Here is a 13,091-nt window from a genome sequence, read left to right on the forward strand (position 1 = left end):
CTGGAGCTGCCAGTCAGAGTAGGCAATGCTGACCTAGAAGGGCCAATGATTAGACTCCGCGTCAGCCAACTTCCTCTGTGCAGCTCCCTGTCACTGGTGACGCGAATGGGTGGGGAGGCAGGCAGTTGTGCGCTGCAGCCCAGCAGACTGTTATTTTTATTTATTTATTTGAGAAAATGTATATTATGCTTACTTGAAAGTAGAGACATCGTAAGCAGTTTACAAAGGACAAGGTCAAATGTTTGTTTAAAATAAAATACTGATAAAAGTGAATGTTAAAAATAAGTTAAATATATATAAAATCAGCCATTTTAAAAGCAATTGTATCTAATACAATTTAAGTATGTTAAAATCACATGCCCAGGTAGGCCTACTGAAAGAAAAAAGTTTTTAACTGAGCACCAGAAACAATACAGCAAAAGCTTCTAATAATCTCTACAGGGTGATTCTGGGTTTTGGATTCCACAGCAAGATAGGGCAAACATGCTGGTTATTTCTATACTTAAATTTGCATATATATATTTGAAGCCCATTTGTTTGTATTTATTTGTTATTTTACAGGTAAGGTCGGTTGCTGAAAAGGAAGAGTGGGGCAATGGTGGAGCTTCCTTCTCCCAAAGGAGGTCACTAAATCCTATACCCAGAGATAGCTAGAGGAACTGTAACCGAAAACCTTTTAAAATTATATTTTTGTAACAATAATAAAAGGGATCTTTTAATTTTTAGAACTAAAAATACTGAATCTTGCACCGTAATTAACGGTAATTAAAGGCACAGGTTAATCAAAGGCTGGGCTGCAACTCTCCGACAGACAGGGACATTGGGAGTTCAATAACATCTTTGCCTTATTGCTCTGGTATAGTTGGAAATACACTAGCCTGGAATTAGGACTGAGCAAGAGAACCCAATAACATTGATTCTGCTGATAATTTGTATTACAGACTGATGTTAAGTACAGACAAAAGGTAGTATCAACCGATAATTTCTATTGGTTTAGAGGAGTGGGGAACCTTTAGCTCTCCAGATGTTGTTAAGACTACAACTCCCATCGTCCCTGACCATTGGCCATGCTATCTGGGACTGATAGGAGTTGTAGTCCAGCAACACCCAAGGTTCCAGCCCTAGTTTAGAAAAAAAAGAAGTGACCTGAAAATAACTCAACACTTCTGTGTTGTGAAAAGTTTGCCTGTTTTTCTACACAAACTGCTGTTAAAGGCATAAGAACATCCCACACTATCCGCCCCACCCACACCCGGGTCATTGCCAAGCCTCCCAATTTTTGACACAGAGCAAAGGATTTGTTATTAAGAGAAGTGAGATATACAATATACAAAATACTGTGTCCCTCAACTCCTGGAATGAATCCTGTAGCGTCTATAATGAAGCTAAATCACCACCTTGTAGCATCTATAATGAAGCTAAATCACCACCATGAAGAAAGTCCAATGCAGTAGTTAAAAATATTTATTTCTTATTTCTTATAGGTTTACCTTAACAGACATAAGGCATTTCCCCTAATTTCATACAGAAATACATAAGACATGCATAGACCAATATGGCCTGTTTCAATGAATATTCAACATGGTAAATATAATGTCAGTTTCATGAATATAAATACAATATATAGATTAAAAAATATGCCACATCATACAAAATTACAATCCAGACATTATTCAGCGAATTGTCTTATAGATAAACCCACTGCTATGAACATCCACTGCTTTTTCGTCTTATTTTTAAGCCACCTGCTGCCATACAGACTTTCATTTCAAGAGATCGCGCCAATGCAGCATCTACCTCTTATTAGGATATTAGTTATCCGCATCTCCACATTACACTAAACGCTGTCAGATCTCCTCTTGCATTGAATGTTCATGCAGTTTATTGTGTTAAGCTAAACTTCATTTCTGCCAAGCTCGTGCACATCAACCCCAAGCTTGCTTATCTGAGGCTGCAATCGTGTACACACTTACCAGGGAGCAAGTCCCATTGAGCTCAATAGGAGTTGCTTCCAAGTTAAGACATAGGATTGCACTGCAAAAGCAGAAAGGCAGTGAGATCTACTTCCCAGGAATCTGTGCCGTCTTTAGGATGGGGCCTGTTAGTTTCTTTCCTTTGTTAGCACAGAGTGTAGAAGACCATTTTTATCCGCAGCCTTGAAAGTTCAGAGCTACAAAATGGCGAGCTACTGGCATTTATGAATGATTAAAAAATAAGAGGTTGTAACAGATGCTTGAAGGTCACACAAAAAAGTTATAACAATACTTTGGCAAGAGTGCAACATAAGAGCATTTGAGGTAGAGTTGTTATGTAGGATGTGTGTCCTGATCAAAGTAGCACAGTCATTTTCCATTTTAATTTAAGTCTAAACGATGCAAGTCTTCTCTTTCAGATCTTGACCTCTTCATTTCTGATCTTCTTGATCCCAAAAGAGCTTGCATTATATGTTAAGAGAAGCCTGCCAAACCAAATAAGATCACTGCTTCAATTTTACCCTCTCTTAAGAAATGGGGCCCAGATTTGCCCTTTCTTCATCTGACAGCCCACCGAGAAAGAAAACCAGTTGAAGGGATGCTTTTTGACCCAACCTATTCAATGGAATTCCAAGAAGATGGCAGTATTTAACTGCTTTGTCATCTGTCCAAAGGGAAGATTTATTTGGGCCCTCCTCTACTTTCAGAGAGTTAATATTTAGAACAACACTCCTTGATCTTTTCCTGGAGTGGAATGTTAAGAAGTCAAAACAGAGCTTCAGCAATGCTTTGTCAGTAATTCGTGATGACTCGAGGATTAGGGTTGGTGATCTTTCCACTAAGACGTCGTCTTCAGGCTTTCCCAAATATTTTGCTTTTGATATGTTCGGTTATGCTTCATCTGCTTTGGTTTGTGCAGCCTGCTCTTCAGTTTGGCAATATTAAAAGACGCTTTGATACTATTACCAATGGCATCCAACCTGCAGAAACAAGAAACCATTAGATAAATCGAGAGACCATACATTCTGATCTTCCTATTCACATGTAACCCAGATTGTATAGATGCTTGTACATAGCAATTCTGCTCCTTTTTCCTTCCCACCTTTTGAGATGTTAAACGAAACACACATCCACATACTCCTATACCAGGGCTTCCCAAACTTGGGTTTCCAGCTGTTTTTGGACTACAACTCCCATCATCCCTAGCTAGCGGGACTAGTGGTCAGGGGTGATGGGAATTGTAGTCCAAAAGCAGCTGGAGACCCATTTGGGAAAAACCTGTCCTATACTAATTCAAGTTGATTCAATATAACCCTAAAGGTCTGCCATATTTTATGGCAGGGAGCAAAGGGATGGTAGAAGTCTCACCTGCTAAATCCCTGTGTCAGTCCGCTGTTAAAAGCAGCAGCAGTTTCAAAAAGGAAGAATGACAACTAACGCACATTGCACCTCAGTTTTTATTATGAGAATCTGCCTCCATGTACATTAAATGGTGTATATGCAGTATATTTTGGTGTCCATACGTGGAACTCTTTTAGCAGTCATCCACAGCCAGGATTTAATTTATTGTGAGGACTGCATAGGCATGATTTCTCCCCTGAAGAGACTTAGCACTTTGAAGTGCCAAACCCATTTTGGAAGCAGGATATTTACATAAATTTATTAAATGGGATTACTTTCTGCAAGATAATGCTCAACATTAATCACAAAAGTAAGAGATCAATATGCTTCAGGTAAAGTTAAAAGGGGGAGAAAAACACCCTTTAGAGTCACTGCCAGTCTCGTCTGTGAGAAAACTTATTTCAGGCACCATATTTGGTGCTTAATTAGATGCTTGCATATGAGCAAAATACATCTGCCAAGTAGCCTAAAGGCAATTCAACTGAATGCAAATCTATCCGATCCAAGGTCCTGTTCCTAACACTTCCTGGTTTCCATGAAGCAGTCTGTTCCATACAATGAAGAAACTGTGTAGGTAACAGTTGTGGTGCAAAGATTCTACCCCAGCTACCAAAAGGCTTCACTTTCCCCAGATTTTTTACGAGAACTAAACACAGCTTATACCCTCTTGCACAGACATTTCTTTCACTCAACCCTTTCCCCCACAGGGTATCAAATAACAAACTCACCTTCTCATTTTCTTGCTGTTAGCCAGTTGTCTGAACGCACATTTCAATCCAAGCCCTTTGCAACCTCTATCTTTATGAAGATTTCTCCAGCCTTTCTCTGTGGTGGACTGAGTCCTGTTTATATTTTTAAAAGGAAAGAGCAAAAGAGGTGCGGCTATGAGGACATTTGCATGATTTACATATAATGAACAATTACATTTCTTTTTTTACCCTAGCTTTTCTCCATACTTGTCAACACTCCAATATTAACTAGACAAGAGCCTAACAGGTATGCTGGACTAAGAGACCAAACATCACTAATGAGTTTCATGGCTGAATGGAGATTTGAATCTTACAGTATGTGAGTCCAACACTCTATATACCACTCTGGTTCTTTGCCTACACTTAAGCTTTTTTTAAAAAAATTGTGGCCTTTTACACAAACACAGGTTTTACTCATGTATAGTATACTTATTCTAGTACAGTAATACCCGCTTCATCTAGCGTCCATTCTGGCAAACGTCCGCGGCAAACCCGGAAGTACCGGAATGGGTTACTTCCGGGTTTGCCGCTGGTGCATGTGCAGAAGTGCTAAATTGCGCTTCGCACATGCGCAGAAGCACAAACCGCTTCGTGCATATGCGGCACTTTGCCCTGCGTCCTTTTCAGCTAGCGGCCGGAGCTCCGGAACAGATTCCAGTCACAAAACAAGGTACGACTGTATCTAATAAATTGGAACCTAGCACTCAATTCATTATAGCACAGGTGAAAGAGGACAGAACAAACCAAAACGTACCAGTGTTCTTTTCCAGTCTCGCAGAAGCTTGTGCACTTCTTGTCTTTTAGGTTAGCACACTGGCATCTTCCATGTCTTCCAAGAGGTAAATCTTCCAGTGACCGCCTTGATCGGGAAGGACTCCCGAGCCCATATGGCACAATTCGCCTATCGTTGGAGGGAGGGGGGAGAGAGAAGAGGGAGAGAACTGTTTAATTCACTCACAGAAATAAAAGTTAGGAGCGTTGATTTAAAAGGACTCTGGCCACACCAAAGGTTGAAACTCACATTTGCTAATGACTTCTAACACACATTTGCATAGGCTGGTGGAAAAAGCAACACCAGTTTCCATTTTAGCAAATGTTAGTTGCCACAACTGAAACTTGAGGGAACTCATATTTAGGCTGACTTCTAGAGCCACTTTACAAATTTCATTTTCCGGAGCACAATAGTGTGTGACCAAGACAAATTGATGTTTGCAAACGCTGGCATCAAATATGTACACTTGTCAAGGAGGTGTCCCTACTTGAAGACAAAAACCAAGTTTGCTTCTGCACACTGTGCGAAACATGTTAAAATTCAGAATTCAGTGTGCTGTGCGAGATGTGTTAAAATTCAAGATTCGTTATGCATCTTCATCAGCATGCAATGAGCTCTCTCCCAATTCAAAATACAAATAAGTTGCACCATTCATGTCTATTTAGCAATGAAGCCCTCCTTCCAATTATTACACTATTAAGGCAACTAATTAAAATGCTATTGGTGATGTTAGTGCCAGATGGTGGTTTTTAAAGATACATTTCAGCGCCCTTATCAATGGTGCTTTTTAATTATACAACACAATTCTTTGGACAACAGCATTCCTGGCCTTTCTTTGCTAATCTCTAATGGTGATTAACCATGGTCCTTCCACACATTATGCTGAGCCAGCAAGGAGCCACAGAAAGAATTTTTGACTAGATTCTGTCTTAGCGGAATGTGCTAAAGATATTCCTCCCCCTCCCTTCTTGGCTACAATCCAGTAACAAATTTCAGTCTAACGCTGCAAATTATTTTGTTTCTGGGCGAATCAACTCTTTTACCCTACCCCAATGCACACACAATCCCGAAACAAAACAATTTAACTGGCTTTAACTTTTTAGCCATTAAGCAGCCTAGTACAAATTCTTTGCAGAAGAATTTAAAATTTGCTTAGGACCAGAATAGCATGAAAAGCTGGGGATAGTAAGCATGTTTATCCATAAGCAAACCTTGTTTCATATAATGAGCCACTACTCTCTTGGAAGTAAAATGCAACCCTCAGCATTCTTCATGTTACTTCAAGTCTTCTTCTCCTGTCATTAAGAAGCGTCCTAGGATATCCTAGGATGCACCTATAAAGCTACTTAAATCCCACTGGTTTCATGGATTACAGTCGCAACCATTAGGGCTGCAATCCTACACACCTACTTGGGAGTAAGCCCTGTTGGACTTTGAGAGTTACGTCTGAATCCACTAAAGGTACTATTAGTGAAGTGATACTTTCAGAAAGCAATGCCTTGATTTGTACTTTTATTGCACCAACGTGAAATGCTTTGGTGCTTAATTGTGTTTTTAAAATTATGATTTTTTTCAGCTCGCGCTATGCAAAGTCTAAGATACACTTAGCCTTCCGCTGGGTACTAGACTGGTGCTGTGATTATGGCCCAGAGAGAGCACCAGACAGATGAGCTGACGAGGTTACTTTAAAGGAGGAATTAGCAGGCTAATTACGCCACAACCGCAAGCAGCAACCTCGCTGCAATAATAATAAAAAAAAAACCTGCATTAATGGCTTAGTTCCAAGGAGGAGGCAGTACTCACTCGGGAGTGTTGATCCAGATGATGTCCAGGTGGCAGAAATAGACACACTCCTTATCCATCAGGGAAGAACAGGAGCACCGCTTGGACCTGCGCAGCGGCCAGGGGGCGCTCGAAGGCTGCCTTTGGGCGCTCTCGGAGGCGCCGAGCTCCGCGTCTGCAGCAGCTGCAGGAGAGAGAAAGAGCAGCGCTTGAGCAAAAAGGGGAAAGAAGCCACGAGACAGGCAGGCGCTCCTATCGGAGCTTGGCCGGGAGGGAAGGCGCGCTATTCGGAAAGGAGACGGGAGCAGCTGCCATGCCTGCAGGGCGGCTCGCAGGAGACGCTCAGGGCAGCGCAAGGTTTATCAGGGACACGCGGCGATCGTCGTTACCGGGAAACTTTCTCCACGTGGCTGTTAATAAAGACGCAGATTTTTTGATCCGAGCCAGCAGAGGAAGGGGAAATCTATGGGAGACGGAGCGCAAGGGCTTTTAAACCGGAGTGCTTCTGTTTTATGGCGCCATGCAAGCAGCTGATGAGTCTTAAATCCATTTCACACATTGTTGGAGGAACCGCAGAGCCGGAGCGGTGGCTGCCTTGGGGATGCCCTCCGAGGGGGGCCTTAGACCCAGATCATCGCCCCTCCACTCCACTCCACCTCGCTTTCCCTCAACTCCTGATCCTGCGTGACATAGGAACCAACTCCTAGGGGCCGAGGTCCCTTCGCCTCCCCAATAAAGTATTTGAGGGGGTCGCTAGCGCCCGCTCCAGTTGATGGGCATTGCCATTCAAATGCTATGTGCGTGTGGCTTCTTGTGGAGGATCCTGCGGGACAAGGCTTACCTGCCCCCCCCCCAAAAAAATATTTTAAGTTGGCACCTCTGGAAAAATCGTAACCTAGCCTACTGGGAAGCAACCCTTGTATTCAGTGGGGGCTTATTCCCCCGTCTAGGGAGGGTAGCTCGACTCCTTGAATTCATACAATCGCAACGAGCTCCATTAAATAGGCGAATCCAGAGTCCCTGCGCTTACAGTATTCTGAAGATGCGCACTAAGAGGGGAAATGCGATCCTGAGCATCTTTCGAATAATGTGTGTGCAGCGTAGGTATAGGAGGCTAAAACGTAGTCAGAATCAGATCAGGTAAGGCAATATGCGATTTCTAGGCAATGGACGGGCTAGTTGTACCTTTTTATTATTAGGGTTTACTTCCGAGTAGGCATGAGCAGGGTCAGGCCGCTTGTAATTCTCACCGGCGGCGGGGACCCCCCAACTGCTCCGCATGTGGAGTTTGTGGGTGTCTTTAGCGTGCCAAAGTCTGTTCAAAGGAATGGGGTTTTAGGAGCGCTTAGCTCTGCAAAGGAGTGCGGTAAAACCAGGATGCCCTTAGTCCGAAATCCCATCCAGGTTACCTCCCCGGGCTCAACATGTCAATGCAGAATTATTCGTAGAGATTAAACGAGGTCGAGAAAATCCGCTCGAAGGGATGAGACGGGGCATATAAAAGAAAAACCCTTTAAATAATTGAACTTTCCCAACCACAAAACCAGTAGCGGCAGAATGCTCGTTTACTCGGTGTGTGGTGCACATGCCACCAAACATTTATCCGCCATAAGATCGCGTTAACTCTCAGAGGGAGGAATCTGGTTTAAAACCAGCCACTCCGGGTTAACGGCCTTGTGGATCGCAGCCGAGGCGCTCCTTAACACCTTGGTAGCAAGCGAAGCGAAGAAGCCAGCGCTCAGGTAAAAGACTGGAGAGAGTAGCTTCAGACCAGTGGCCTCAGAGCCTTATCACTCTTCCTCGGCTGGACGCAGTCTACCAGCAAAAGTACACTCTTGACCTAGGCACGCTTGCAGTGGGAACTTGGAAAAACGGGAGTGGAGGGAGTAGGAGTAGCATGCACTATCTCCCCCCCCCCCGGGGGGGGGTAAAAAAGAAAGAAAGCGCAGCCGATTCCTCAGCTTACCTGTGTGGCTGATCACAAAGAGCAAGGGAAGGATCAGTCGCGTGTAATCCATTCCGACGACTCTTCTGGTAAACCCAAGGCAAGCGAATGGAACTCCCCCTTTAAACCCCGTTTGCTCCCGCAGCAGGTTGCAGGTAGTAGCCGAGCGACTGTGCTTGCTGGCCAAGGATCCGAGGAGGACGAAAGGACTCCGCAATCCGCTAGGCAGCAGTGAGGCTGTGTCTCCGTGTTGCAGCGAGGCTCCCTGCGAGCTTCTGCCCGCGCTGGCTCTCGGCGGCTCCTTTTATACCGCTCCCCTACAGAGCGGAGTAAACAGCGCTCCTACTTTATTTTATCCCGAGACAATGTTATTGTGTCATTAGTCACCGAGAGGCAACGTGCAGAGCGAGATAAGGGCAGGCTCGGGAGGAAATCGCTGCGAGCTTCTGAGGCAGACGCCGTCTGGCAAGGCAGGGGCAGGGTTGCACAGGAAAATAAATACCCGGAGCAGACCTTTCGGAAAGACCGAAATCCCGCGGGCCAAGGGCGCCTCCAGCGCGCGGCCGCCAGGGGGCGCACCGCCGCGGCCTCTGCTGCGCCTGGGGGGCTTTGGCCCGCTGCCCGTGATTAGAAACGGCAGTGGGATTTCTTTCGGGTCAGGTTTTAAAAGGCGGGAGGGGAGGGAGGCGGCCACGAGAAATCGCCCCCCAATATGTGCAAAAGGCAGCGATGGTTTACTGCCTTCAATTCTGTGCCTGAGTTAGTATTTATTCAGCGGGGGGAGGGGTTTCACTGCGGGGTCCCTCCAGATGTTTCTGGACTCCCATCACCCCTGACCATTGGCCATGCTGGCTGAGGCTGATGGGGGACCAGCAACACCTGGAAGGCCCACCCCTACCCCCTGCTTCATTAAAGGTAAAGGGACCCCTGACCATTAGGTCCAGTCGTGGCTGACTTTGGGGTTGCGGCGCTCCTCTTGCTTTATTGGCCGAGGGAGCCGGTGTACAGCTTCCAGGTCATGTGGCCAGCATGACTAAGCCACTTCTGGTGAACTGGAGCAGCACACGGAAACGCTGTTTACCTTCCCGCCGGAGCGGTACCTATTTATCTACTTGCACTTTGCCGTGCTTTTGAACTGCTAGGTTGGCAGGAGCAGGGACCGAGCAACGGGAGCTCACCCCGTCGCGGGGATTCGAACCGCCGACTTCTGATCAGCAAGTCCTAGGCTCTGTGGTTTAACCCACAGCGCTACCTGCATTCACAGCTTGCACTGCATCCTTGAAATGGGGGGAGGACCTGTGGCCAGTCCTACTACTGTCATGACCAGTGGTCAGAGATTATGGGAGTTGGGCTCATGCAATCTCTGGCAAGCCACAGGTTCCCTGCGTTTTTAGCTCATTTCAAGGCTCCAGGTCTAGGCATTGCAAACGTGCCTGGGAGTATACTGTTGGATAGTGAAATAAGAACTTTTTATGGATAAAAAAAAATCTTCCCAGATCAGACAAAAGCTCCATCCAGTCTGGCGCCCTGTTTTCGTCAGTCGCCAAGCAGCTACCCTTGGAAACTCTCAAGAAGGATACAGAGAGGGAGCTATCTTGTCTTGGCTCCAGCATGTAGCAATCCGAGCGACACGGCCTCTGAGTACAGACGGCAATAGTTCCATTTTTAGCTAGCATGGCAAGGGGTGGGGGTGGGGTCTAATCCCTGTGGATTTGTCTAATCGCCTTTTAGCAACCAACTACACCAGCTACCACCACTGCAGTTTGTCGTCATGAACTCGTAGAATCGCAGAATTGTAAAGTTGGGAGGGACCATGAGGGTCATCTAGACCAACCCCCGGCAATGCAGGAATCTTGTGTCCAACGTGGGGCTCGAACCCACAACCCTGAGATTAAGAGCCTCATGCTCTAACACCGGAGCTATCCCAGATCCATAAACTTAACTATGCCTGGTGTGTGTGGTGTACTTCCTTTTGCTCATTCTACAAGCAATATTTTTGTAAAGAAGGAATGAGATGGAGGTAGCAACTGCCCTGTTTTATATGTGTATTCAAGACCAGAGTGTATTAAATCCAAGGCCTTTATAACAGGTGTGGTTCACCTGTGGCTCTTCAGGTGTTACTGGACTCCAGCTCCCGGCAGCCCCAGCCAGTGGTTTCAACAACCATGGGAGGTGTTGGGAGGATGGGGGGGGGGAGGTTCTCCCAGTTCTGGTATATTGCAATGGGAGGTTTTTTTAATTAATGACAAATCGGCTAAAACATCAGGAAATTCCTGCTGGATCAGAGCAAAGGACCATTTAGCCCAGCATCCCATTTCTCACAGATGCCTGTGCGAAGCCTGCAAACAGGACCCGAGGGCTAAAGCATTCTCCCCACTTGTGAGTCACAGCAAATGGCAATCAGAGGCATTCAGAAGTAGTGCATGGCCAACATTGCTATTAGCCAGTGGTAGCCTTTGTTCCATGATTTTTAAAAAATTATTTCAAAAAGGGGCAACACTTCATGAAACAAGAGTACCTCTAACCTTAATCAGTTTTCTGTGTCATAAGCATGTTTGAACTTGCCAAGTCTGTTGCTTAATGATATGCCATATTTTTTTATGGTGTTTGGGGTTGCTTCCAAGATTTCTTATTTCAGGAAATGCATCTACAATCCAAGTGAATCATCAATGCATTTATTTTCTTTTGGAATGCATTGGGCTTGCTGGAGGAAAGACTGTGCATTGGCAAAGGTATTTTTATTGCACAGCAATGTATGAATATTAGACAAGGAAGGAGAAAAGGCATTTGTGGGTTTTTTATTATTTTGAAATGGGTTACATTTAGATGATTATAAATATTTTGTTTTGAAACTACCAGTGGGTGATGTTGGGGCAATTTGCTAGGGGCTCCAATAGCAGCAATAGAGCCCACTGCCCTTAGACCAAACCTTGAAAGAGGCAGTTAGGCGTTTCCACCAGTTACTACACTATCTACCTCTCTGTATGGCTCTAATTAAATGGCTGCAAGTTCTCTCTGGTTTATCACTGTGGTATTATTCCTCCTCCACTGTCATCCCAGCTTCACATTTATATTATTATGTGATATAATCAGGGCCTTTTTCAACTGAAACTCACCGGAGCTCAGCTCCATCGCCCCTCAGATGGGTGCACTGCCATTCTAAGGGAACGAGGGAAAAGTTTGTAGTTACCTCAATCACCTCTTTTTCTAGAAAAATAGCACTGGATGTTCTGTTACATATTATATGAACTGTGGTGAAGAGAAGGCTTAAACTGCTGCTCCTCACTGACTGTGCCCTCCTACCTTTAATAAAAAGACCCACAAAATGCTTGGGAGGGTTACAATTAGCACTTAACTATAATCCAGTTTCTTACCCTCCTGCCACCTCAGTGCGCTCTCTCTCTCTCTCTCTCTCTGTGTGTATCCTGTAAAGTTACAAGTTCTTGTGAAGCTGGGTTTTTTAAAGTATTGTTTTGATTTGCAAAGTTCTCTACTTCAGCATGCCTAAGGAACCCTCAAAATTTGTAGGGGCCACTACCTTCTTTTCCAATAACCCTGTTTTGCCTCCATAGCAATAGGGCAGGGATGGGAAAGCTCTGACCTGCAAAACTAGTCCACTCCTCTTCATGAGCCTCGCACATCCCCCCCCCCCCAAGTCATGCTTCCACCACCTGACTGGGAAGAAAAGGGAGCAACTTTAATCTTTGTTGCAGACTGGTTTGAGAAAGTTTCGCCCAGGGATGGAAAACCTGTGGCAGCTTCAGGTGTGGTCGGACTCCAGCTCCCACCAGTCCCATCTAGCATGGTTAATGGTTGGGGGCGGGCGGGATGGGATATGTAGTCCTGCAGCATCTGGAGGCTCACAGGTTCCCCACCAGAAGCCTCCGTCGCTTCTAGCTCCTCTCCCACAAGGCCACTGACAACCACCTGCCCCACAGGAAGAAATCCTTCTGACTTATTACATGTTGCTATGGCTGTGTAGGTGTGCATGGTGCATGTTTTAACAAGCTCGGAAGGATTTGTATTCTGAAATACAGGATATAAATAACTGGGGGGTAATAAAATGAATAAAATGATTGTGGGCTGCCCACAATGTTTGGTCACTGGGGGAAATGGGGATACTGGCCTAAAGCGCCCTTTGCTCTGATTCACTGGGGTTCTTCTTTTGATCTTAGCAACTTGAACATAGAGCAATGATAATAGTTTGGCCTGCTAATTCCTGCAGAATCATAGCTGCTGTTAAAGACACAGCAGCAGAGACTGATGGAAAGGCTACAGTCTTAATTACCCCTGAGCATCCCTTACTTTAAAATTGTTATCTGGTTGCCCAAAGATGGCTATTTTCCCCACGCCCAACCCGCTTTTAATGCAGCTACTTCGGTCACCTCCCCGCCCCTTAGCCCTTGCTCCTGTGCTTTGAACAGCAGCCTGACATTGATGGTGTAGTGTAGTGGTTAAGACTGTGAGAC

The 13,091-nt window shown here is 45.2% G+C and overlaps 1 protein-coding gene across 1 annotated transcript; it reads right to left on the reverse strand.

Annotated features, from left to right (window-relative positions):
• Positions 1–1,446: 1,446 nt before the first annotated feature.
• Positions 1,447–9,045, reverse strand: EDN1 (endothelin 1). The gene is made up of 5 exons (XM_081015036.1): positions 8,644–9,045; positions 6,699–6,861; positions 4,878–5,024; positions 4,103–4,216; positions 1,447–2,953 (listed from the first exon to the last, which is right to left on the reverse strand). Exons 1-5 carry the CDS (start codon positions 8,693–8,695, stop codon positions 2,812–2,814), a joined length of 618 nt encoding a protein of 205 aa, XP_080871162.1. The 5' UTR covers positions 8,696–9,045; the 3' UTR covers positions 1,447–2,811.
• Between the last annotated feature and the right edge of the window lie 4,046 nt (positions 9,046–13,091).

This window comes from Podarcis pityusensis (assembly GCF_964106645.2).
Source record: "Podarcis pityusensis genome assembly, chromosome: 7".
NCBI lineage: Eukaryota > Metazoa > Chordata > Lepidosauria > Squamata > Lacertidae > Podarcis > Podarcis pityusensis.

Coding starts and splice junctions, on each gene's coding strand:
- EDN1 (XM_081015036.1), bottom strand. CDS start 8,695: ATGGATTACACGCGACTGATCCTTCCCTTGCTCTTTGTGATCAGCCAC. Junction 6,862..8,643: donor CTTTGTGATCAGCCACACAG/GTAAGCTGAGGA, acceptor TCTCTCCTGCAG/CTGCTGCAGACGCGGAGCTC. Junction 4,217..4,877: donor GAGACTGGAAAAGAACACTG/GTACGTTTTGGT, acceptor AAATATAAACAG/GACTCAGTCCACCACAGAGA.